A 27,000-nucleotide genomic window follows, 5' to 3' on the forward strand; every position below is an offset into this window, starting at 1 on the left:
GTCTGTCATACAGAGTGAAGTAAGCCAGAAAGAGAAAACCAAATAGCATATGCTAACACATATATGTAGAATCTAACAAAAAAATGGTTCTCATGAACCTAGGGGCAGGACAGGAATAAAGATGCAGACGTAGAGAATGGGCTTGCGGACATAGGGAGGGGGAAGGGTAAGCTGGGACGAAGGGAGAGAGTGGCATGGACATATATACACTACCAAATGTAAAATAGATAGCTAGTGGGAAGCAGCCGCATAGCACAGGGAGATCAGCTCAGTGCTTTGTGACCACCCAGAGGGGTGGGATACAGAGGGTGGGAGGGGGGAGATGCAAGAGGGAGGGGATATGGGGGTATATGTATACGTATAGCTGATTCACTGTGTTACACAGCAGAAACTAACACAACACTGTAAAGCAATTATACTCCAATAAAGAGGTTTTAATAAATAAATAAAGAAAAGAAATAAAGGTATGACTTGGAAAAGCAGACATGACAATGATAAGGCCACTTTTCCCAGTCCTGAATATTTGTGTTTTTTAGCACTTTAAATAGATATTAGTGTATACAGTGGTTAGAAGAAGAACTCAGTAGGCACCTATTCCCAAATATCTTCCTCTTAGCCTACAACCACTGTCCAGAATTCTGCTTGAGAGATTTATTCCTTTGGGTTTATCACCAGGAGTTCTCAGCACGTTGATGTGAGCTCATCTGCAGGCTTCTTTCCAGCCTTGCAACTGGCTGGGAGAGTGGTGTGAAGGGTTTGGGCACGTGGGGTGCTGCATTCAGGCCCTCTGGGGAAGTGTGGAGGCCTTGCTTTGCGTGGGAAAGAGTGGTGACAAAGGAGGAACCAGGAAAGGGACAGGGAAAGCCTAGGATGGGCCCTAAACTTTGACTTACCTCATAGTTTGTTTTCCCCATGGTTGTACATTTTGGTAAAGGCTGGAGTTGAGAAGAAAGGAAAGGGAGAAGCACAGTAGGAGTTTAACATGATGTTATTGAACATGTTTGGAAGATAGGAGCCCAGTGTGAGCCAGTAGGAGACTGTGGGACATTCTCAAGGGAATAACAGTGCTATGTAATTGTAGCAGTAAGAGCGATATGTGAAGAAGGTATTGCCAGACTCTTTTAAGCCTTCCAGAAAGATCAAAGCACTTCATATTTATGTACAACACATACACACACTCCAGTGAAGAAAAATCTGAGGCAGCCAAGTTCCCCTCTATCTCACAGACAGGCCATAATGTGTGCAGAAATGCAAAGACTCGGTCTGAGGACAACAAGCCCCAGGGTAGAATGAGAGTAAGATCTCAGATCGCCTACTAGGAACCCAGAGTGGCTTGCAATGGACATCTTCACTCTAAGGTTTTATTCCTGTATTCAAATGTGCCACAGCATCCGTTCTCTAGTAAACATTTCTCATGTTTAAGACAGCATGATAGTAATAAATCAGCTCTGAAAGTCTACTGGTATAAATGCCATGTGGTATCGGTTAGATCACAAACCAAAGCCAATTTTTCAAAACACTTCCTGCTGGAATTACCACAACATTTTAACAGATGTCTTTTGGAAAGTTTTGAAGCAAAACAAGCCCCCATCAGCGTATGAAATAAAACCAAAAAGAAAGTAAACTGTGGACGGATTATTTTTTTTTCTTTTGGCAGTAAGAGAAAGATTGGAGAGTCTTGAGATCTTTGGAGCAATACTTGTTCATAGCCACAAAAGTGGAGAAATGAACTTTTCTCTCACACACACACCACAAGGAGGAACTGGGGTTTGGAAAATATTCCTTCATTATTCACCAAAGAAATTTCTTTGACAGCTTTGAGTATAATGTCTGTTATTTCTTGTTCTGAACACTGGTTATAACTCCAGCTTTTGTTGAAGCAGTTCCATAGGAAGCTAGGGTAACGGTTTGAGGCTATAACTAATGGGGCCAGCAGGGACAGAAATGCAGTGAAAGCATCAAAGAAGCATCTTTTGTCAGGGACAAGATGACTGGTGGTGGCTGATTCTAAAATGGTGCAGTGTGGAGTCTGAGGCCTCTCAAAATCAGTGGGAGGGCCAGAGTGGAAGCCTGGAAAAGGAAGGAGATATTTCTTTCTGCACCTTTCTTCAATGTTTCGTTATGAAAAATTTCATGAAAAGTACAGAAAAGTCAAAAGAACCATACAGTGAACATGCATATAACTCATGAAGGAGATATTAGTTTTCATCTGACAATTTGTTTATACTGGGGCTGATTTTGACCCTCATCAAAGAAGTGCTTTTGAATGAATGAATGAGTGGTCTTACAATCTTGCCAGACACTTATTCTGGGGAAGCCAATGTTGTTCACTGCTACTCGTGCATGGAGTAATAATCCCAAAAGCAGATTTCCCCATGGGTCTGCTTCTATCATCTGTTGTTTTGGATGCTTCTTGTTCATGCTGATTTGTGTCTCCTCCTTGCCTTGTTATCTTTGACTTTGTGCTGGATGTTATACTGAAAAATTTTATGTAGAAATAATTTGCCAGTTTCTTTATAGAAGATTTTTGTTTGCTTATGCCAGGCACACGGGGGTGTTGGCAGTACAACAAATATTTACTGAGTCTTACTGAGGCAGTAGGAATACAGTTATGAACAAGAAATGGTTCCTGCCCTTACAAGTCTTAGTCTGAATAAGCAATAGGATTAATTTAAATAGAGACTTTAAAGAATAATTTAGTTCACACAAGTTTGATCAGCATGTAGCTTTTCCTAACCTTATCCATCTACGTTAAGGAATAGCATGCGGGCCATGCAGAGATACCCCAAGGTAGCAGTTCTCTTGCAGTTTTATTTCTTAGATAATTTAAGAAAAAACTGTATGAACTGACTATTGTATTCGCCATGTAAAAACCTAATCAGAAATAATCAGAATGATTTTATTTCCTCTGACCAAATACCCAGGAAAGAGGATGCTTTAAAACACTTCGCTAGGGACTTCCCTTGTGGCACAGTGCTTAAGAATCCGCCTGCCAATGCAGGGGACACCGGTTCGAGCCCTGGTCAGGGAAGATCCTACATGCCGCAGAGCAGCTAAGCCCATGCGCCACAACTACTGAAGCCCACACGCCTAGAGCCCGTGCTCTGCAACAAGAGAAGCCACCACAATGAGAAGGCCGCACCCTGCAGCGAAGAGTAGCCCCCGCTTGCTGCAACTAGAGAAAGCCCGCGTGCAGCAACGGAGACCCAATGCAGCCAAAAATAAATAAATAAATATGTATATTAAAAAAACACTACGCTAAGGCGGTTACTAATTCATGGCAAGAATAAAACCATAGCCCACATGAATATTATAAACTTAAATACTCTATATAGACAGACCATCTGCAGGGGCTTGAGTGCCTGTGTCTAGGTGGTGGAACCGAAGAACACAATCCGTCCACACACGAGCTCAAGAGTACCTAGTTTCAGCCCTCACAAGCTGGAGGTTGGAGCTACTATCAAAAGAGTGGATTGTACACCTGAAAACTAACACAATATTGTAAATACCTCCATTAAAAAAATTAAATTAAATTTTAAAAAAGAGTGGAGAGGCTGATTAGCTGAGAAGGAATCTTCCGTGGAGTGTAACCCATGCAGACCTTGATTTAATGATGGTGACCAAAACTGAATGGTCTGAGCTCTCTCTCTGGACATGCCATCCTTAGTCATTTCCAGGTGTTACCTCATGCTTGTTTAATGGGATGGGGGCATTTCTCAAACAGATGAGAAATAAAAACCACTCCTCATCCCTCACTCCTGGAAAAAATACTCAACAGGAAAGCTGACTAAGGAGATTTAAGACAAACTACCAAAATTACTATATTAATATCACTAATATATTTTCTGCCTTGCAGTTTCTTCCTGTGTAATTTTTTGAAATCCTTTCATGAGACACCTTTTGTTTCTTGGAAACAGGTTCAATTTCCATGTAGGCTTTGCATTCAGGTTCCTTTTCCTACTTCCATGAGTTCTCTCTCCATTTTGCACACTACAGCATCTTACTCGAGACCTGCACATCACTACCTATGACTGATTCTTACGACAGAGCCAAGTTAGTCTCTGGCCACATGTACCACATCTGTCAAAATGATCGCTTTCAATGTGGGAGCCACAGACGCTATGAAATTATCTTCTTAAATGAGATCTAGATCAAAGTTAACTGGCCCTGAGGAGATGGCATTTGCTTTGCTTAAAAGTTAATGAGCAACCCTGTCAGTTAAAATTTAGAAACTTAGAACAGAATTAGACCTTGAGTGTTCCTCCCCTCTGAAACATGTCTGCTATAGGCTTAAGAAGAGCTAGAACTACATACACCAATGCTAAGCCTCTGATGGAACCGAGCATTCCTTGTGGTTTCCTCTATTTGTTTTCACCTATTTGCACTAAGATGGTAAGTACCCTTGGAGTCTGTGGTGTCTGCTTCCTCCTGAGATCTTGAGCATGACCCTTATTTATTTGGGTTTCCCATCACTGTTAAGACACACAGAGCTGGTATCATTCAAGTGGCCCCTGACCTCTAGGAATTCATAATCTAATAGATGAAAAGACACATCCAGGGATAATGCATGTTACAGTAAAGCAATGCTATATGGAAAGTGCTGTACTAGAGGGCTAACTGAATCCAAAGCTGACATGGTTTAGAGTTTAAAAGAGTTTCACTGTCCTTCTCAAGTAGATCCTGCAAAGGGGATTCTGGTTACTAGATTAGTCTCCTAACAGTATTGGCTACATGATTTGTGGGGTCCAGTGCAAAATGAAAATGCAGGACCCATTACTCAACAACTGAGAATTTCAAGACAGTGACAGCATCTAACCAAGCATGGAGCCCTTCTGAGTGTGGGGCCCTATGTGACTACACAGGTCACATGCCCATGAAACCGGCCCTGTCTTCAAATACAGACTATGAATATGAGGAAGGGGCAAATTTTGAGCAGTCCAGAGGAGGAAATAATACACAAGAAATTTTCTTCCAAAGAGTTCACAGGAAAACAAACTCACTCTAAGAAGATAATTCGGTCTTTCCCAAATTAGCAAATGGGATTGGGATCTAAAAGATATAAAGTTACAATTTACAAAGACAATTTCACAGATATTTTACAGCTACACGGTAAGGATAATAATAATAGGAACAGTAGCTGATACTACCCATAGAGCTTCTTAAGTGCCCGGATTCTTCTAAGCCTATTATTTATATTTACTCATTTAATCCTCAAAATGGCCCTGGAAGGTAGATACTATTCTTTTCCTATCTTAAGGACAAGAAAACTGACCTTAGAGCCCCTGGTTACACAGCAAATAAGTGGTAGAAACAGGATTCGAACTCAGTCTAGCTCCAGAATCTGTGCTCTTCACCACTATTCATGCTACTTCTCATAAAACCAAGACGCATTCCGAAGGAAGGAAGGGAGTGACCCCAGTATATTCATTCATTAATATCATAGATTTGACTTAACCAGATACTGTGTGTTGTGTGCATGTTTTTAATTTTTTCTTTTTTTTGCATTTCATGTTCATAGTTTAACAGCACCCGTTCGCCCTCCCCCACTGAATGTTGCCACATGACCCCATGGAGTAGAAAGGTACTGGTTCTGAGAACGTTCCGTCACAGCCTATCCCATTCTCTCTATACACTTTCACTTTCTTCTCTCTTTCTTTATGGCAAACTGTGTTGTTTCTAACTAACTAACAGGTATTCTTTTAAATCAATTTAAAGAGTGGTATTTTTCTAACTTGAATTAAATAAAATATAAAGTAGACAGTAATATCATTGGCTTTTACATCCCCCCCTCCTCCAAGCTGCAATTAAGGCTCTGTTCAAGGCGTCACCTAACACCATCCCTGGACTCTGTAGTTCGGAGAAAAGAAATTTCAACTTGCCCTATATTTGTTAGAACTGTAAAGGTTCAGCTTCTCAAAGCAAAAGAGGAGAGGACAAAAGGATTCTCCGTCAGCCAACTGTCCTTGTCACCATTAAATAAAAAGTGCTTTTGGCTGCCGGCCAGAGCCTGCAGTCAGGTCACTATTCTTTCTTTGTTTCCCAGTCCATTGTTATTCAAGGAAGGAATCGCCCACAAAATGTGGACTGTGGTGTGGTGGGGGGGGGCAGGGGGTTCTCTCCAGCTCCTGCTCTCTCCCCCTCTCTGTCTCTCCGCACACACCAAACCTTTTTGTTTCCTTTTTGGAAGTTACCTAGGAAACAAAGTCTTTTGTGCTCCAACTTTATTTGTGCTATTTGCTTTGCTGGGAATCTGCACAAAAGCTGAAGAGAGAAAGAAGGTTGCAGTGTTTTACTAAAAATGTTCATGGAACACCTTTTTCTCAAGGGGGGCAATCATATCCTGTTGGGTGTGTTGGGGGGGCTTTGCAGATACCTCTGACAAGGTAAGCAAATGCTGGGGGTTAGCTTAAAACAAGTGGCTCTGGAAGCTTCTCTTTAAGGGGACTTTGACAATACGTGAAATCCTGAGTCAACAGGGCACGATGCTTCTAAATGTGAGAATGAGAATTTTTTTTTAATGATCCTGATTTTAGGACAATATTATTAAAACCTAACTGGAATAAGAGGAGAATATGCTTATTTTACACAAACAGCCACCTTCCAACAAATTGTGGGAAGAAATAAAACTAGGTTCAGCAGCAAAAACTAAGTCTTTTAATAATCTGGTTTAGAAACCCAACCCTGAAATCAAACTTGGGATGGAACCTTTTTAATAATCTGGGCTAGGAGCCCAACCCTGAAATAAAAGTTAGACAATATTAAAATCGATCAAAGGTTTGGATGGAGAATTTGCAAACATCACATGGAAGTCAAGGTCTTTAAATACACAGCTGGAAGAAAAGCTTCGCACTGCGAAGCTGAAAGAAAATAAACCAGGACTCTTTTACTCTTCGGAATTTGAAAATGAAACCCACTTGAATCTTTCCCCCCAGTAACAGTATTTGTATTTTCCACTATCGTCGGTGGGAGGAGATTCTTCACTTTTGCTTTTCCATGTGCATAGTGTTGACAAAACTGCATTTTAAAATGTCATTCACAAATGCCATCATCCTGCAGTAAAATTAACTCCATGTATTTGAATCTGGCCTCTCAGATTAGGTCGGCTTGTCCTTCTGGTTTTGTGTTCTGGAATGTCTCCTGACTCCAGGCTTTCTGGCCAGTTTTCCAAACCTTTTCATAGGCATCTAAATCATCTTCTCCCTTTGATCCTAGTCACCTAGAGCTTTCAAGAGTTTGAGTAGGAATTTATGGTGAGACAGCTATCCAGAAAGTGAATCTACCTCTCAACGGATTAGAGACTCACATCTTTCTTCAGTTTGAAGTTTGGGGATTTCTGGCTACCTTGTCTCTCCTCTTAATTCCCTTTGACCCGAAAAGCATGTTTAGCCTATTTTTTTTCTTTTGTGTTGCTTGACTATTGAAATCGTAACTTTCAATTAGTTGTACTTACTAACTACGTCTAGGAATTCTTCCTTTGACCTGAAAGCTTATTTCTGACCTCATTTTTCTTAACTCTGAAATATATATGTGCTTATGTATAAATCCTGATGGCTGAGTCTGAATCTGAATGTACTTCGTTTGCAGTCCCATCCCCCGGAGGACGAAGATACAGATGTCATGCTAGGGCAGAGGCCGAAAAACCCAGTACACAATATCCCTTCAACACTGGACAAGCAGACCAACTGGAGCAAAGCACTACCTCTCCCGACGCCGGAGGAGAAGATGAAACAAGATGCCCAAGTGATTTCTTCTTGCATTATTCCCATCAATGTCACTGGTATCGTTCTGCTTTTTTCTTAGGGGCAATCGGGTCAGAATATTCCACGTATTAAATATGGTCAAAATCTGTGCTGCTTGGCGTACCAGTTAAGAATACGTTTTGTAAACAAATTATACCTTTTTCATCAGAATACGACCCAGATGTTCAATATGCTTTTATCAGGTTTTGAACATCAATTTGCATATGTTCCGCTGGGCTGCTTGTTATGTAAGTGATGGACAGTTTCTTTTTGAAAAAAAAAAAAAAAGTCACCAAATAGCTCTCTGGCCATAGCTGACTGAAATAATGGAGAAAGCGGCAGTGATTAATCATATGATAATGATGCGTGGCACTGCAAGAGAGAAAACAGCAAGCCCCAGGTTTCTAAAACCGCAAGTAATGATCCTGTAGACCAACTATAAAATCTGTTTTCATGCTTCCTTGGACGGAGGTAGGCTTGTTTAAAAGATCATCTAGACTTCTGCATTGATTTGGGGGATTTTTGACCTAAAAAATACATGGATTCATAGGTGAAGGCTGAATTCTACTCTAAACGCAGCAAGCCTGGCTTCCATTCACCCTCTGCTTTCTTCCTCCTGTGTATTGAGAGTTTGGATATTAGTCTAGGTCGAAGGCAAGCCTGTGTGGACTTTTCTTGAAAAGTTTACTGGCAGCAATTGTAAAATCCAGAATTGGTGATCTTAGAATGTGGTAACCTTAGTTGTAAGTAAAATAATGCTATAAAATATTCTAACTTTCAAAGATAGAAATTAAATGATCTACCCATTGGGCTTTTTTTAAGCATCTCTAATAGTTAAATTCTAACTTATTCTTATATTGAAAATCTCAGAATGGCCATTTTATGACTGATTTCCATCCTGGTACCTTGTAACTAAAGACTGTATGTTGCTCGAGATGCATTTTGGACACGGCTATTATGAACGTCACTCAAATTTGTCTCACATAAAGTGGGGAGCAAATGGTGACCAGGTATCAGGGTAGATATTATTTTCTTCCTGACAAAAGGAGTTCTAGTTGATGGGCTGGTTGTGAGCTGGGACTTAATTTTCCTGATGACCTATTCAACTTGTAGGATAAAGTATTCTAAAGATGTGCACTTTATCTGATCTCCGTAATCTAAATGAGATGGCTTAGGGGAGTTCAGCTGTCAAAATGAATCATTTTGGCATCCTCTTAAACTAACTTTCAGTTCTGGGAACATCTGATTATTAGCAGCACCTGCTTTCTTCATGGCACTGTAAGTAAAATCTTGTTTTCAAATTTAGTCTTTCGATTATGGGTCTTGTGATTCAGGAAAAGGGAAGATCTCCTTCTGCTTTATTTCAGGAACTCTCATACTAAAGCCTAGATTATATGTTGATTTCAAGAGCTTTAATGAGAAAGTTGTTAATTATGTCCATATGACACAAAATACCTGTGCCTGTAACATAATTATTATGATCAAAAGGAACGATTTTAATCTTTGGTTAGAACTAAAAGAGGAAAATTTCATTAGTATGAATTCTGATAGTATTGAAATTATTCATCATATGATATCTCATACAGATTTTTCAACATGAGTTCTACAAACTGTTGTCACTGTAAAGCTAAGCAGAACTCAAACTACTTTACTGTATAGTTGAACCAAAGTTTAACATGCCATCCTGCCCCATGTTTAACAATCAGGATACATGATGAAGCAACCAGATTCCAAAGCACTTTTGGCTTATGGCTTTCTGAAGCAGTGCTCACTCTGAAAAAGTCCTGGTACATGCCTGTGCCAGGCAGGAGTTCAAGTTCCTCACCTCCTCCTTCATCATTCTAGTTTTGATAGGATTGCATGTAGTGTGTGAATAATGTAATTATGGAAAGATAAACTAACAAGCATCATGGTTTCCCCCGTGTATTTACAAAAGAAAACAGACACGTGTAAAGACTGGGAATTCCAGCTTTACTTACAATTGGTACAGAAGGTAGGTCCACTCAAGTGAAGAACTGAGGACTGCCTTTTATTTTTATTTTATGTTGATAAGACACTGCTGCTAAGCCAAAATGTGTCCAATTTAGTCAGCAGAGCAAAGTAGACAGTTACATGATGATTTTAAAAACACATCTCTAGGCTGTTGTTTCCAGAGAGAGAGAGAGGAGTGAGAGAGGAGAGAGAGAGGAGAGAGAGAGAGAGGAGAGAGAGAGAGGAGAGAGAGAGAGGAAGAGAGGAAGAGAGAGAGAGAGAGAGAGAGAGAGAGAGAGAGAGAGAGAGAGAGAGAGAGTGTGTGTGTGTGTGTGTGTGTGTGTGTGTGTGTGTGTGTGTGTGTGTGTGTGTGTGTGTGCGTGTGTGTAGGGCTTGGGCAGAGTGCAGAGTGGGTAGAGGGGAAAAAACCCTCATAATGACACTTTTAATGCAGAAATGGGTCAGGATATGTTAGCTGAACTAATTCAGGTTAACATCTTGGCTACGTGTCTACTATGCAAAGATATCAGCTTCAGAGAGCCCAGAAAGAGACCAGCAAATAGTAGTAACTAAAGATTTTAAGTCCTTAAGGAGCCATTTCTGTGTGAGAGTGATTCTTTGATGTTATTTTTCTCTCCTTTCTTTTGATTTTCCTTCTTTGCTTGTTACTTTTGGCAGTGCAAGCTGTTGTGGAGAGCTGCATTTAGAAGTAAAGCTTAATGTACTGCAGCATAATTTAAATAAGAGCTGAATAAGGGGTCCCTTATATTTGTTCACAGGCTTAATCCAAACTCTTCCTTTAGTTCCAATCAATAAATATCACTGTGTTCCAAGCAAATGAAAATTTGTTTGCCATTTCTAAAGGCTAATGAGACCTATTTGTGGGTTGCAGGAGTTGGTTTTGACAGAGAGGCTAGTATACGCTGCTCTCTTGTTCATTCACAATCCGTACTACAGCGGAGACGAAAACTGAGAAGGAGGAAAACCATCTCGGGTATCCCCAGAAGAGTCCAACAAGAAATAGGTGTGGTATAAAACTATTAATGGTTAACATTCTGTTGGGTGCCGATCATAAGGAGAAGAAATGGAAGCCAGCCCTTAACCAGCTTCCTTAAAAATAGTCAATGTTGTAACTCGTAGAGGTTTTGAAATGATGTGTACTTGTTTTGTGTTCAGTAAGCCAGGTGGTATTACTTTTTAAATCTCCATTCTTGACTGTGAAGGCTTGACCTTATGGATTTAGCCATATACATTCAGATTTTATGGCTGAAATAGAATATTTTGCTATTTTTTTAAAGTATTATTAAGGCAGAAATTAAGCAAAAATTAGCAAGATTCAATGAAAGATTCTTTTAGAGAAATATACATTTATCTGGAGAGAGATATACTTTTATGGCATTAATTATTTTAAAAGGTAAACTTTAAGCATACTCAATTAAATATTGACTATTCATAATATGATACCCTTGGTGACATTTTTTCTATTTTTTCTGTTCAATGTGTTTAAGATATCTCTTCCTATGGTTTTTAAAATTATTATTATGATAGCATCTCTTGTAATTAAGATTTTTACTTCATATAATGCATTCTATGATTTTTATTTCATTATGTTTATACTGAGAAATGAAAGTGTATAGTGGCCAAGAAAATAAGATGTATTTTCATTACAAAAAATAGTAGACACTTATTGGGGCAAAGTAATTTGATCGTGAAGAGAGAGAGAATTCACAAAAGATCTAAGAGCTTATCTTCTCTTAGTATACATACATACATACATATAGTGTGTATTTGTGTATATATACAGAGAGAGAGAGAGAGAGAGAGAGAGAGAGAGAGAGAGAAAGGTAAAGGGACAGAGAGAGACCGCCCAAAGCATTTTAACTTGCTCCTAATTTTATATGCTGATTTTTTTTTTTCTGTAAGAAAAAGCTCCAACATGCCGGCACCCAGAATTGTGGACATCTCTCAGAATGTCTGTTCATCTGCTGATGTATGAAGTATCTCACTGTGCTTTCCATGTGCCCTAGATTCTGATGAATCGCCCGTGGCCAGGGAAAGGAATGTGATTGTGCACACAAATCCAGATCCTTCCAATGCTGTCAATAGGAGGTCTGGAACCAGGGACTCGGAGTGCCAAACTGAGGATATTCTGATCGCTGCTCCATCCAGAAGGAGAATCAGAGCTCAGAGGGGTCAAAGCATTGCAGCTTCCCTTTCTCATTCTGCTGGCAACATTTCTGCATTGGCCGACAAAGGCGACACCATGTTCACTCCTGCAGTGAGCAGCCGCACAAGATCTCGGAGCCTTCCCAGGGAGGGCAATAGAGGTGGGGACGCTGAGCCCAAAGTTGCTGTTAAACCCTCAGCATATGAAGAGGGGGAGCCTTTCGTGGGAGACCAAGAAAGAACCCTTAACGATTGCAGTGAGGCCCCCAGCAGCCCGAGTGCACAGGAGCACCAGCCTGCTTTGAGCCTGGCCTGTTCTCAACATCTTCACAGCCCCCAGCACAAGTTAAGTGAGAGAGGGAGGTCCCGTCTGTCCCGGATGGCTGCCGACTCTGGCAGCTGTGACATCTCCTCCAACTCGGACACCTTCGGGAGCCCCATCCACTGCATCTCCACGGCTGGCGTCCTCCTCAGCAGCCACCTGGACCAGAAAGATGACCACCAGTCGTCCAGTGGCAACTGGAGTGGGAGCAGCTCCACATGCCCCTCACAGACCTCAGAGACGATCCCTCCCGCAGCTTCTCCTCCCCTCACTGGCTCTTCACACTGTGACTCGGAGTTGTCACTAAACACAGCCCCTCACGCTAATGAGGACGCCAGTGTCTTCGTGACAGAGCAGTACGACCACCTGGATAAAGTGAGGGGTCACCGAGCAAACTCCTTTACCTCCACTGTGGCGGATCTGCTGGATGACCCCAACAATAGCAACACGAGTGACAGCGAGTGGAATTACCTACACCACCATCACGATGCCTCCTGCCGCCAGGATTTTAGTCCTGAGCGTCCCAAGGCAGACAGCCTGGGCTGCCCAAGCTTCACAAGCATGGCCACTTATGACAGCTTTCTGGAAAAGTCTCCATCGGACAAAGCAGACACTAGCTCTCACTTTTCGGTGGACACAGAAGGATACTACACCTCCATGCACTTTGACTGTGGTCTCAAAGGTAGTAAGAGTTATGTCTGTCACTATGCAGCCCTGGGCCCAGAGAACGGCCAGGGTGTCGGGGTTCCTCCTACTCTTCCAGACTGTGACTGGCAGGACTACTTAGACCACAGGAGACAGGGGAGACCAAGCATCTCTTTCCGGAAACCAAAGGCAAAGCCGACCCCACCTAAACGTAGCTCATCATTGAGGAAGTCTGATGGAAATGCAGACATTTCTGAGAAGAAAGAACCAAAGATAAGCAGTGGCCAGCTCCTGCCTCACAGTTCCAGGGAAATGAAGCTGCCTCTTGATTTCTCCAACACGCCTTCTCGAATGGAAAATGCCAATTTGCCCACCAAGCAGGAACCTTCTTGGATGAACCAGAGTGAACATGGCATTAAGGAACCTCAGTTAGACACTCCAGATGTTCCACCATTCAAAGATGAAGGTGCTGAATCAACTCACTATGCAGACCTCTGGCTTCTAAATGACTTGAAAACAAATGATCCTTACAGATCTTTATCTAATTCAAGCACTGCTACGGGTACCACAGTTATCGAATGCATCAAATCTCCAGAGAGCTCTGAATCCCAAACATCCCAGTCAGAATCTAGAGCCACCACCCCCTCCCTTCCTTCTGTTGACAATGAGTTTAAACTGGCTTCACCAGAAAAGCTGGCTGGCTTGGCATCTCCATCAAGCGGCTACTCAAGCCAGTCTGAAACGCCAACGTCCTCTTTCCCTACAGCTTTCTTTTCTGGCCCATTGTCTCCTGGAGGTAGCAAAAGAAAACCAAAAGTCCCAGAAAGGAAATCCTCACTACAGCAACCCTCTTTAAAAGATGGAGTTCTATCACTGGGTAAAGACCTTGAACTTCCAATTATACCTCCCACCCATCTTGACCTAAGTGCTCTTCATAATGTCTTAAATAAACCATTCCACCACCGTCACCCATTGCATGTTTTCAGTCATAATAAGCAAAATGCAGTAGGAGAAACACTGAGGTCAAATCCTCCACCGTCTCTTGCAATTACACCAACAGTCCTGAAATCTGTTAACCTTAGGTCCATCAGTAGGTCTGAAGAAGTTAAGCAAAAAGAAGGCAACAATACAGATCTCCCCTTAGAGGAAAGCACTCTCACCATGGCTGCCCTGTCTCCAGGTAAGATTAGGCCACATATGACTAAGAAATCACTATCACGTCAGTACTCCACTGAAGACACCATATTGTCCTTTTTAGACTCCTCTGCAGTTGAGATGGAACCAGATAAACTACAATTAGAAAAAAACCGTTCTTTTGATGTGAAGAATCACTGTGATCCAGAAACAGTAACCTCAGCTGGTACCAATCTTCTAGATTCAAGGGTCACAAAAGACCAAATACATATGGAGAGTGAGCCTATTCCAGAAAACACACCAAGTAAAAGTTGTGACTTTCCCACAGAAGGATTTCAGAGGGTCTCTGCTGCTCGCCCAAATGATTTGGATGGTAAAATACTACAATGTGGAGCTGGTCCAGATGGAGCCCTAGCGCAGGTCCAGAAAGTATCTTCTGTAGATCGGGAGGAAGCTGCATACCCTGAGTCTGTGGACTTGCTCACATCTCAGTCAAACTCACCAACTAGAGTCACGGACATAAGCAATCAACTTAAGCATCAACTTGGGATGAGCCGCCACCATGACAAAGTGCCTGGGAATATCAGCTATGAAGCAGAGATATCAACTGTAAATCCATGCCCTGAAAAATGTTCTGAGCAGGAAAAAGTTGCTTCAGGTGTTTCAGCCAAAAGTGCCTCTGATAACAGCGGAGCAGAGGAGACCCAAGGAAGTGTGGATGAGGTTTCACTGAAAGGTCAGTTGTTGACGCCTTTGTCACAATGGGAAGGTGTCTCGTGGCACTTCCTGAAGTTTTTCTTTCTTACCTTCCCCATAATACAGTACAGCCCTGGGTATTGGTTTCCCTCCTTCTTTTCACTTATTAAAACAAGGATAAAAGCTTTTATCATGGAGGGACTAAGTGTGACAGATAGCTCATTCATTTTAAAAATGGTGGTCGGGGGCTTCCCTGGTGGCGCACTGGTTGAGAGTCCGCCTGCCGACGCAGGGGACACGGGTTTGTGCCCCGGTCCGGGAAGATCCCACGTGCCGCAGAGTGGCTGGGCCCGTGAGCCGTGGCCGCTGAGCCTGCGCGTCCGGATCCTGTGCTCCGCGACGGGAGAGGCCACAGCAGTGAGAGGCCCGCGTACCGCAAAAAAAAAAAAAAAAAAAAAAAAAAAAAAAAAAAAGTGGTGGTCAGGTAACTGTTGCTTAGGTGTTCCCTGAGTCAGTGAAGCCCAGCAGCGTGCTGGGTGACTTCTTCCTAAAGATGCTTTTGTTCTTAATTTAAGAATCGTCACCGAGTGATGACTCTGTGATTTCACCACTAAGTGAAGACTCTCAGGCTGAAGCAGAAAGTGTGTCTGTGTCTCCAAATAAACCTCGAACAACGGAGGATTTATTTGCAGTCATTCACAGGTGAGGCAACAATACCAAAGGTTTTGCTTCTTACGTGCTTCTCATCAAATGCAAATATGGAAAAGCCTTGGGTACTTGTAATACATTCAGCACAAAACATAAGCAAGCAAAGAAAAATTAGTTTTCCAAATCAAATTGATAGACTTATATTCAAGTTGGGAAATATGTGGCCTTATATAGTTAGGTAGACCTCAATTGAGAGACCTTCCTAAGAACTGCTGAGGGAAGCTGTTGTTTTTTTTTCCTAGGAAAGACATTCTGAAACAAGTTTTTAATTTGAAAACAATTGTGGTCAGGTAACTTAAGGGTGAAAGCTCAAACTCTAGTGTAATCTCTGACATTTAAATAATTCCTTAACCTAAAAACACATGCTCAAAGCTATAATCCTACACTAGCAGAGATAAAGGTAAGGTGACACACTAAACATAGCCCCAAGTTTGAGACAAAACAGTATATAAACCTGCCCATTTCATGGCTCACAACAACTAATCACTGCTCCCTTTCTTCCCTCTCTTCCTAAAACTTACATTTCTTTAATAACACTGGCCTTCTCTAAATTTAATGCTCCATATCCCATGAATAGGGGATGTCCTCTAGGCTGCTTTTCCAGGATAGTGTTGCATGCATGCTGACCATTCATATTCTCTCATCTGCCCCCCTGGACCCCTGTGATCAAGGTCCCTATTTGCAAGAATACTCCTTACAACCTGTGATCGAAGAACGAAACAGGAACTAGCCCTTGGAAACTGAACCCCTATCAGACTGAGCTATCCAGTCATAACGTCGCTACTCCTTTCACAGCTGCCACTGCCTACTTCACTAGGCCTTGGTGACCTAGATACGACTCCCAAGGGACAAAGCTAGGGGACTGTCTTGTCTACCTCATGAAGTTATATTCTTTGAAGCAAGCTCTTTACAAGCAGCTTACCACTGTTTTTCCCAGGATCCTACTTTTTAGGGGAACTTGTGTTTTCTGTTGATGTGGTTCTCTCATAAAGAAGGAGCACTGCCCTTCAACAACTTTTTTTTTTTTTTAAAGGAGCCAGTCACAAACACGTTCTGTGTAGACCTTAACAGGCTCACCTCTCCACTCAGAGAGTGAAGAATCATTATTTTTCTTTGTCCCTGATTATCTTCTCCTCACCCCCTTTTATCCCCAACCTTAGGACAAGTTATTAAATGCTGTGAAGTTAAAGAACCAAATGCTAGTGTCTTGAAGAGCGGACAGAATGTAAGGAGTAGAGTCAGAAAGACCTGTAATTGAATCCCAATGCTGCCACTTCCTGTCCAGTCTTGAGTCAGTTAAAACCTGTGTACCTACTTCCCTTGCTGTAAATGGGGATACCTATAGCTCACATATTCAGTTTTGATGATAAAATATCATCTCTGTGTCTACAGTATGGTAGATGCTAAAAGCAGACATTAGTTTGAAATCCCTACACTATTAGAGTGCCAGACACTGGCATACACAAGATAGCAACCACAAAGCTTTCAGTGAACCAAAATCAGGCTGGTGTCCAATTGCAAAACTGACATTTTCTCTAACCTACAGGTATTTAGGTTGGTGAGAAAGCATGCTGCCAGTACGTAGCAATGAACTGAGTCATGCTGACTCAGTGACTAAGTTCACGAAATTTATGCCTGTTTATTTATCAAAAGAAATAATATAATAATGATGGATGGGTGCCGAGGTTTGGTAGACTTACAGAGTTTGGTAATCTTAGATTTACATTTATGCAGAATTTGTGTTTGTTTGTTTACTTATTTATGTGCAGCACAGTGACAATAAAAATTTTCTTTTCTTGAGAGTTTATAGTGCACAGAGCTTTAAGAGCTCCAGAGGTGGTCTAGGTTTCCAGCTCCTCCAGAAAGTTGGCTTACTGATTTAATACACTGTAGACAGATATTCCTAGGCAGCTATGGCAAATGGTTATCTGCAGCCAAAATGGACTGACTTATTCAAGAAGTCATGTAAGAAATTTCTTTATATGGAGGAATTTTAAGAGTAGACAGGATAGTATAATGCACCACTGCCTGCCCCCACCCCCAGCCAAACACACTCACAGACATATCCATCACCCAAGCCTATCAACCGTCAGCCTATGGCCAGTCCTGTCCCATCCATACCTCCTTCCACTTTGCTCTCCTCGTATTCACTGGAAGCCAATCCCAGGTATCAGAGGATTTCATCTGTATTGCAGAGACAGGTTGAATAAAAGTGACAGTCCTTCACCACCTACACTCTAACCAAGAGTCACAGAGCAGTATTGTCTTGTACTCTTGTGAAACTTCCCAGTAAGTCCTCCCCTAGAACCTCTAGCCTCCACATTAGTCATTACTTGAAACGGTCATTTCCAAAACTTAATTCATGTCCACTGGTTATTGGAGAATTTCCTTCAGGCTGTGAGTGCTACGAGGGCAAACAACATATCTTAATTCTCACCCCTACAGCCCTAATGCTTAGTATCCCATCAGACAGGGTACAACAAACTGCTCTTTGAGGAGATGCCCGAGTGTGACGTAACACTTTTAGTTTCATTAAAGTGTATGTGGACTGAGATTGTTCCTTTTCTTAAAAGGTCCAAGAGAAAAGTACTTGGAAGAAAAGATTCTGGGGACATGTCTGTTCGAAGTAAATCTAGAGCTTCCCTGGGCAGCAGTAGCAGCAACAGTGCTGGTTCTGTCACCTCAACCAACAGCAATGTGACCACCCCAAACAGCCAGAGGTCTCCTGGCCTCATCTACCGAAATGCCAAAAAGTCCAACACATCGAATGAAGAGTTTAAGCTATTACTCCTCAAGAAAGGCAGTCGCTCAGATTCCAGTTACCGTATGTCTGCTACTGAGATCCTGAAGAGTCCCATCCTGCCCAAACCTCCTGGGGAACTCACAGCCGAGTCCCCCCAAAGCACCCATGAGGCCCATCAGGGGGCACCGGGAACTGAAGCGCTGTCCCCCCTCTCTCCATGCTCCCCACGGGTTAATGCAGAAGGGTTCTCCTCAAAGAACTTTGCCACCCCGGCATCGGCAAGGGTTGGACGTTCCCGGGCGCCCCCTGCGGCCAGCAGCAGCCGCTACAGCGTCCGTTGCAGGCTGTACAACGCGCCCATGCAGGCCATCTCCGAAGGCGAGACAGAAAATTCCGATGGGAGCCCACATGATGACCGATCCTCCCAGAGCTCAACATAGGTGGTCCATGCCAGGCTGGCTGTCAAAGGCCAAAACCTTAGTCATATGAGGATGGAGGAACAGAACGGAAGAGTGGGGAGAAGTCAGCACATGGTGGGGTACCATCACGCTTACCAATGAGTTGCTAAATATTTGCTGGGGAAACGGAAGGTGGTTTGGTCTTTCTTGATTATTGTCCATATTTTTAAGTAGCTGCACTGTCTTTCATATGTTTCTTTAGGGTAGTTTGATTTACCCAATCTCATTCCTTTTGATAATAGAGAATTTGGAAATGTCTGCTTTTCATGAAACCTAGAAAAAGTTTTCCCAGAGCTGCCTATTCAGAAAACAAAGCCCTCACTGTCATAATTCTTAAGAAGATGAAATACTCTGGAGGTCTGGTATATTTTTACATTAAAATGAACTAAAGCAAAATTTAGAAGAACTACACACATGTAAATACCATATTTTTGATAAAAATGTGTAAATAGATTTATGGATGACGAGTGGACATGTGGCCAATTATCTACCACACCAACTGCTTATAGAACACAACAAATAAAGTGTAATAACTGTATTCTGTGAATACCATTTTCGTATCAAATACCATATTTAAATGTCCACCAATATGATTTCTGAGTGATAAACCTCAAAATATGAATTTTAAACTGATGAAATAAAGGAAATCTCGAGGTCATATAGTGAAATGTGATTAATTTAAAATAATGAATTCAGACTTAACCATTTTTGTGACAAACTGCAGCACCAAACTACTGGTAACACGTGGCTGTGATTTGCCATGTGGTAATCTGGACAGAATGAAAAGCATGCTTTTGATTTTTTGTAAAAAAAAAAATCAGTGAGAGAAATCATCATTCTCAACATAAAGCCCTGAACAACAGCACTTGACAGTGTCCTTTAAACTTCAATTTTTCAGTGGATTGCTTTAAAGAGAATGAGTAGGGAAAACAGTAGTTAATTTTAGGTTATGTTTTATATTACACTACTGGGGACATAAACAGTCCTAATCTGAGGACTATAATCTTTACACTCCTTAAACAGTTTAGCAATTAGCTCCAGGTCCTTTAACGAACGAAAATAAAACATAAGCATGCCACAGAGCTGTGGATTTATCAGTAAGTACCTGCAATGAGTTTTCAGTGAAGCTTTCTCTCTGTGCTGTTGAGATTCATGCTACCTAAAAATTAACAGAAATGACACTGTGAACAACGTAGTTGGGAAATACGTATGTGTATATGCATTATTTATATTCACTGTTAAATTGGGAATGGGGAGCAGCTCTGGTTCACAATGCTACATATAACTGAGTTTTTGTCTGATTTTACTCTATCTGCTTGATGGCAAATGGGGAGGGTGGTGGGTGGGAAAGGAAATGTCAGGGCAAGTGCTCTGATAAAATGAAGGCAGGGAAACAAGCTGAATTACTTGAAATTACTTGAATTTTCTTGTCTTAAAACGGAAAAAAAATGTAGTTACAAGTTGAAATCTGCAAATGGGTTTTACACCTGTGATTTTGACATGAACTGATACTAATGTTTGAAATGATATGTCGGAAATATAAGCAGCTATGTACTTGGAATGTTTTGAATGGAAGAAGGTAGAAAGTAGAGAACTAAGAAGGAATACGGCCTATAAAAGAATAGAATGTGATTAGAGTGATAGAACATACCAGAGTTACCAAGAAATTGATAAGCAGCTGGCTTTAAGCTTATGCAAGTGGTATTTGGGAAAGTAGGATGTGTGAAAGGGGGTTTGTGGTTTTGGTTTAATTCATGCAATATGAAGGAGAAAGCCTGGTCTAAGAAGATGCTATCTTTCAATAGAAACACTTTTTAAGATGTTACAGAGTGAGAATTACAGAATCTGATTGCTGTTGGGTTTTTGTCTGTTTCTTTGGAAAGAAAAAAAAATGTCTGGTTTATTCTATTTGTTTTCACTATCAAATTGTGTTTCTTAATTTCTTGTCATCCTTGTATGTAAAATGGGTGCTGGGGGTGGCGGGGTGGAGGAGGGAGAATGTGTGTGTGTGTGTGTGTGTGTGTGTGAGCTTGTGCAGGGATAGATAAGCTACCTGGTAAAACGTACATTTGAACATTTACGAAGTGTTATACTTTTTACTAAAAGAAAAATGTTTGGGGATTTGAAAAAAAATGGACCATCATTTCTCACTGGAACCCATTAGTTAAGAAAACCAGCATGGTTTGACACCACATGGGAACATGAATAACGTTTTCTCATACTCTGAAAAGTACACTTGGCAAACTTTTAAAAGTAAGGTTTTTAGACAAATGCAATAAAAAAGAGTCATTTCCAGTCACAATAGGTGATCTTTTGTAATTTTCATAAAAGCAGCTCGTTTGCAGTACGGCTTTTGTGTAGTTAGGGGTTTTTTAAGCGTAAAGAAAGGTATGTAGGCTTTAAAAGTGATTCTAAATCTTGAACAGAAAACGCACAAATTGGCTTTAACAAATATGTCACCTTATTATTGACATTAATTTAAGTAATGGTACTATATATATTTTAAAATACATATTGACTTGAATTGTGAGGCAATAAGATACCGTCTATATGTAATGATCACAGAACTAACCCTGAGAATATAGTTTTACTTATTTTGTTTACTCTAAAAATCTATAGCAGAGTTTCTCTATTTTATATTTCATAGATTTAAAAAAAAAACCCAGATAAAGATAGATTTAAAATTCACTGTGCAAAAGAGTATTGAGTAACAAACTGAGTTTTTAAAAAAAAAAAGGCAAGAAATTCCTTAGTAATCTTACATGGCTTTATCACATAGCACATAAGACCAAGATTTAGAAGGCTGTCTTCAACATCACTGCCGTCTTAAAGCAGGGTACACACATTAGGTATTGTGAGGAACACCAACCCAAACTTTTCTTCTGTTGTTTGCACTGATGCTAATTTTTTCTTCTTTTGTGTTTATATAACATGTCTATGTTGTGTGGGGGAAATTTTTTTTCCTGATTTTTTGATTTTTTTTGGCTAAGTAGAGGACATGGACTAGTTGCAGCAAACAAAACACAAGTTTGCTCTTGCCAAAGTTCAGTGAGTACATTTGCTGCAGTGGTGGCAGACTGAAAGAACTAGATCATGACAAAGATTTACAACTATGAGGAAGGTTACAGTGTAACTCTTTTGGTACTAGAACCAGTTCATGCCGGCCGAAAGACAATGGTTTATGGACTTGCCTCCATTTTGTATTTTTGTAATATTTGTAAATATGAACTTTTTAAATCGTTGCAAAAACGGTTTCTTTTATAAGATGTTTTCAACGTTTACATTCAATTCAAGCCTTTGTATATTTTAGAGCTGTGCAACACTTCAAGTCTTGTATTTATTTTTAGTAAAAATGGTGACAGTTTCATTGTGAACCCCTCTCAAAAAAAATGTACCAGAAAAGTTTGATTACCTAGAAAGTGTGTATAGAAACTGCAAATAAACGTGACTGCAATTAAACAACTGGCTGCTCTCTTCACTGCTATGTAATTGCACTCCTGGGGTTTCACAAACGGCAAGTGGCAAGTGTTTTACAGGGGACTGGACATATGGGAGGGGAACTATGGCAAAAGTATGAGCAAAATAATAATGATAATAATGAATACTGTCTCTGTAACCGGCTCCAATCTTGCTTTGTATTTGAGAGAAGAAAGAATACATTTCCAAAGTCCAATATAGTTTCCTGTACCTCTCCAGGCCAGGAAAATATTTATGGCTTTACTTTAAAGTTACCTGCTTTGCTTCTGATAATTACTCAGACTGTGCCTCCTTCCTGAGATGAGCAACCTCGATGTGCCACTAAGTAATGTCATGTACCCTTTATTACGCAAATTTATGTGCCAGATACTGTTCTAAGTGCTTTGCCTACTCTAACTCATGAAGCACCTCCCCCCTACGTTGTGCCCACTTTACGGATGGGGAAACTGAAGCACAGAGCCATTTACCTGAGTTGCCCAAAGCCATAGAGCGCTTAACTGTTGGGGCTGGGGTACAAACCCAGCAAATCTGGCTCCAAGGTCTGTGTTACCTCACCCTGTGGAGAGATAACAACTTTTTAAAATAACTTTTCCCGGTATGTACCAAACCACAATTGCTAAAGCCCCGCTCCCTCCCCCTTCGAATTCCAGCACTGACGTGCACGCCTAGGATTGAGTTAATGTCGACGTCTGTGGTGCGTCACAGAGGAACGGAGAGGGAGGAGGGAAAGGGGGGGAATTACATTAAAAAAAAAAAAAAAAAAAAAAAAGCTCCAAAGAACTAACCAACGAGAGCGGGGAAGCCACGCACCTAAACGCCTCACCCCCGGGAGCCGCCTCCTGAAACCCGCTACGCCACAGTAAGAGTCGCGCGCGCCGGCGCTCCTGCGCAGCCGCACTAAACTGCTCTCAGCCTGAGAGGCTCGTGTTTTCAGTCTAGCACAGGTTTCCGATCCCACCAGCCCCCGCGAACGAACGCCGAGCTGCAGGGGCTCGGAGACCGGAACCGCGGCCGCGCTGAGGTAACCAAAGCCTCTCCCCTTAGCAGCAGCTCTAGCAACGCCCGCTCCCCTGCGACGGCTCAGAGGTCCGCTGGATTGGTCGGCTGACGGCCCAGGCGTGCCTTGTAGCGGCCGCTGATTGGTCAGCGGCCGGCTGCGCGCGTGGGAATCTAAGTACTCGGGTGCTCACCGGTACGAGTGTTCCGCCTCAGCTTCCGTGGAGTTTCGGGCCGGCGCGTCACGTGGGCGGGCCCTATTTCCGGCGCGAGGAACGTTACAGGCGTCGAGTGGTGATAGTCGTTACATCGGTCGCCGCCGGGAAGAGGCGCCATTGCTGCTTGCTTCCCGCGCCCTCCGGAGGCCGATTTGGCGGGCTCTGGCGCCTGCAAAGGTCTATCAAGTGGGACTTTTTCTTCCCTTTGAACTTTGTCTGAGGTGTGCGCCTGAAGCAGGTGAGGAGCGATTTTACTTCACGGCTGTGGGGCTCTGGAGCGGGGTGGCGGGGGAGGGGGGTTTGCCTTTTCGGAAAGACCGAGTCTACTCGGGAATTTCAGCCGCGCTGCGGTTTGGGATGATTCGAGGTGATTCCCACCGCCTCTCCCGGGATGCCAGCGCGTAGGCGCTTGAGATGTGGCCGCTTACTGAGTACTTTGTGCCGACTTTCTAAGAGCTGATTCTTTTTCATCCTTTCTCTTCCTTGCTGGGTGAGGGGGCGACGAACGACCAAGGCTCTCAGACTTGTTAGAATTTTGAGTTTGGAAAAATCTATTAACTAGGGAGTTGGTCCGTTGTAACATTTTTTGAGATGCAAACGTTGATTCTGAGGCTTTGATGGTAACCGTGATTGATCGAAGACAGTGCAGCCTAACTGTTGTAAATACGTACGCGAGGCTAAACAAAGTAAAGATGTGGATTGAGCCCGGTAGTTTGATATCTTCGTCTCTTGGGGATCGCTTCCCCCCCTTTACCTGGCTCTCCCTGAAGTCGGACTGCTCTAGAGTTTTAACTGGCCTAATGTTTACAAATCGTGATTTAATGAGCAACTTTTCTGCACGGTGTTTTATAAAGCAGGGCATGGGCTCGATTCCCTGATAGGTAATGGGGATAGTTTGGACGGCATTATCCCCCACCCCGTCTGGCCGACTTTGTAGCCGCTGAAGTTGGATACGGCCAGCAGAAGGGCTGCTTTTGAGAGTCCTGACAGGATTTTTAGAACGTGATCAGTGTATTGACACGGTCTTGTTTAAAAAAAAAAAAATGTGGAGGGGTCTGGCTATTGCAATCTGCCCTGGGTTGCCGAGTATTCCTTGCAGTGGTTTTTGGGTGAAACGCTGTTTTCATCCCTCATCGTCGTGATAAGTTGATGGCAAGTGAATGCCTTACACCCTGGGAGCAGAATCCTCAAGTGACTTTTGAAAAATGTCTTTAATGTCTAAAATGTGTCTTTTTAAAAACCAGATGGTTTCCTGTTCTTAGGTTTTCAAGAGTCTAGACTTCCTGTGGTGAAATGTAAAATGAGCTTCACCCTAAGTAAACTTCTTTTGCAGGATTTTGAATACAACGAATTATATTAATTTCGCATAATCTAGTCATAGTTGGGCTCTAAGAAAATGTTGCAGAAACTTTGCTTACCTTGCGGGAAGAAGTGAAGGGGAACTAAAACTTACGCTTTGCCTGCTGGGAACTAGACATGATGCTGAGTGCTTAACTGTCATTTGGTCTTAACACAGCCCTGTGAAGTAGCTTATTATTCCAACTTTCCAGGTTAAGAAATAGAGACACAGAGGGGTTAAATCCCTGCCTAAAGCAAAATAGCAAATTTTGCTATTGAGATTCAGATTCAGGTATTTCTTAAAGCCCAGTTCTTTGCACAATGCCTTGCTACTTAAAATTTATTTAAGGGAAACGGTTGCTATATCTGCAGCGAAGGGTGCAATGTGAGTGATAATTACATGTTATGATGCTGAGAATTTGCAGTCCATGTGCTCCATGACAAACAGATTCACTGGGAGGATGTGGGGACTACCCAAATAATAAAATAGTAGTAGCCAAGAGTGCGTGCCTTTGCTATGCCAGTCATTGTTCTAAGCACTTGACATATATTAATTCACATAATCCTCATAACTCTATAAGGTTTGTACTATTATCCCCATTTTACAGATTTACAGAGCTAGTAAGTGCAGGAGCTGGGACCCAAACCCTAAGGTCTTAATGCTATTTGATGTTGCCTCTCCTGTAACTAGCCAACATGTGACAATTGTTTTAAAAGCATTAAAGTGTGAGTGTTCTGGTACCTCTGGAAGAGCAGTGTCACTTCCAGATGGGGTGACTTAGCACCTTTGCTTTGTGGAGATGGAAGTTGAATGAAGCCTTGAAGTTTTGAGTTGCTTCTCCTACGCACAGCGGTCTTGTGGGGTGCAGGGTATTGAGGGCAGAGGACATGGCAGGCGCAGAGGTTCAGAGAGTGCAAGGTCGCATTGATTTGTCAGTGTTCTGGAGAGAGAGAGAAGTACCAGGTGGGCGTCTGCTGGGAGACTCCATGTATGCTGCCTCTGTGTCTACAGCCGAGTTTTAGCAGCACTGTAATTAAGCCATTAGGGAACTGTCTGTCAGTCTCTAACAATGGTTGGCAAACTTTGTTTATAAGAGGCCAGCTAGTAAGTATCTTAGGCTTAGAGCAAAGGGACAAGTGATAAGAGGTGACCTCTGAGCAGTGTGGAGGCACCTGACTGTAAAGACCTTGTAGGCCATGGTAGGAGTTTTGGATTTTATTTTGTTCTCGGTCGAAAGGGGATTCCAGGTGATTTTAATAATGAAGAAGTAAAGCGCATAGACTCTGGAGTCGTACTGCACTACTTACTGTGAGACCTGGGTAAGTTACTTAACGTCTCTTTGCCTCAGTTTTCTCTTAAGGAAAATGGGGATGATAAGAGAGCCTGCCCTGTAGGGTTGTCAGGAATGCTAAATGAATTAACATACATCACGTGCTTAGAACATTGCCTGGCACAGAATAAGCAGTAAAATCTGTTAGATGCTATTATCTATACTTTGTGGTATAGTTCAAATTTAAAGAAAAATTATGTATTTAAATCTCTAAAACAAAGTTGTTAGAAATACAGTCAGAGTATAAGAAATGGTCCCTAGAGTTGGGAAACTTTACCTCACTATTCTCTTTCTGTGAGTTCAAGTAGAGGTGGGAGCCTGCTCTGCAGTGTTCTTTGTAAGAGCGAGACTTGAGGAGTCACTTTTGAATATCCATGACTTGGGACGAGTTAAATAAATCATGGCCTATTTGCAAGATAGGAAACGAAGAAGTTGTTGAAGTGACTGCGGTGTATCTAAAGGTATTAATTTAGAAAGACTTCTTTTACTTTTGCCTCTTTTTGAGCTCATACACTGCATTCTTTTCTGGGTCTGGCTTTTACTCAAGGTTGTAGGTTTGAGATTCCTGAGATGTGTCCTCCTCGTTGTGTGTAGCAATAGTTGGTTTATTCTCAGAGTTGTGTAGTCTTCCTTCGTATGAAAACACCAGTTTAAGTATTCATAACTTGTATTAGTTGTATAATCAGAAAAAAATAAACATAGTCTAAAAAAGTAAAATTTGGTTCAAGTTACAGCTCAAATTGGAGGTGTTTAATAACTTGAATTTGTTCCACATTATTAGACTGCATTTGTCTAACTTGAGAGTTACTTTTCCCTTCATTCCGCCTCATTCCTGCCCTGGCTCAGGATGGATAAAGGGAACCTAGCTCTCTCATGAACGCCCCTCCCAGTACTGTGATGCCAGTGTTCAGATCTACTACAAGACGTGATATGACAGCATTGCACTCAGTGTCTTCCTGGTGGCAGAGATGAATGACTCAGAACCATAACCGAGCCTACATAATTCTAGAAGAGTTTTTGGCTTATTTTTCACGTACAGTCCTTTAGGTTTAATATAA

The 27,000-nt window shown here is 41.9% G+C and overlaps 1 protein-coding gene and 1 long non-coding RNA gene across 9 annotated transcripts in view; one reads left to right on the forward strand and one right to left on the reverse strand.

Moving 5' to 3' along the window:
• The window catches only part of NHS (NHS actin remodeling regulator), a 350,056-nt gene extending 330,384 nt beyond the window's left edge, over positions 1-19,672 (forward strand). For all 3 annotated transcript variants that reach the window (XM_024115287.2, XM_055081934.1, XM_007105864.4), the window contains exons 4-9: positions 5,519-5,581; positions 7,585-7,777; positions 10,603-10,734; positions 11,738-14,713; positions 15,249-15,375; positions 17,955-19,672. In XM_024115287.2, the coding sequence (XP_023971055.1) occupies positions 5,519-5,581; positions 7,585-7,777; positions 10,603-10,734; positions 11,738-14,713; positions 15,249-15,375; positions 17,955-18,564 (4,101 nt within the window). In that variant the 3' untranslated portion in view covers positions 18,565-19,672. The remainder of the gene's footprint in view (positions 1-5,518; positions 5,582-7,584; positions 7,778-10,602; positions 10,735-11,737; positions 14,714-15,248; positions 15,376-17,954) is intronic.
• The window catches only part of LOC114484730 (uncharacterized), an 85,827-nt gene extending 62,321 nt beyond the window's left edge, over positions 1-23,506 (reverse strand). For 2 of the 6 annotated variants that reach the window (XR_003677954.2, XR_003677959.2), the window contains exons 1-3: positions 22,870-23,118; positions 22,527-22,615; positions 19,688-19,741 (exon numbers count right to left, since the gene is read on the reverse strand). This is a non-coding gene — a long non-coding RNA (uncharacterized lncRNA). Of the gene's footprint in view, positions 1-19,687; positions 19,742-22,526; positions 22,616-22,716; positions 22,765-22,844; positions 23,119-23,249 lie in introns of those variants that run through there. The other 4 variants (XR_008616430.1, XR_008616429.1, XR_008616428.1 and 1 more) reach the window with 4 other exon arrangements.
• Between the last annotated feature and the right edge of the window lie 3,494 nt (positions 23,507-27,000).

This window comes from Physeter macrocephalus, chromosome 21, assembly GCF_002837175.3.
Source record: "Physeter macrocephalus isolate SW-GA chromosome 21, ASM283717v5, whole genome shotgun sequence".
Taxonomy (NCBI): domain Eukaryota; kingdom Metazoa; phylum Chordata; class Mammalia; order Artiodactyla; family Physeteridae; genus Physeter; species Physeter macrocephalus.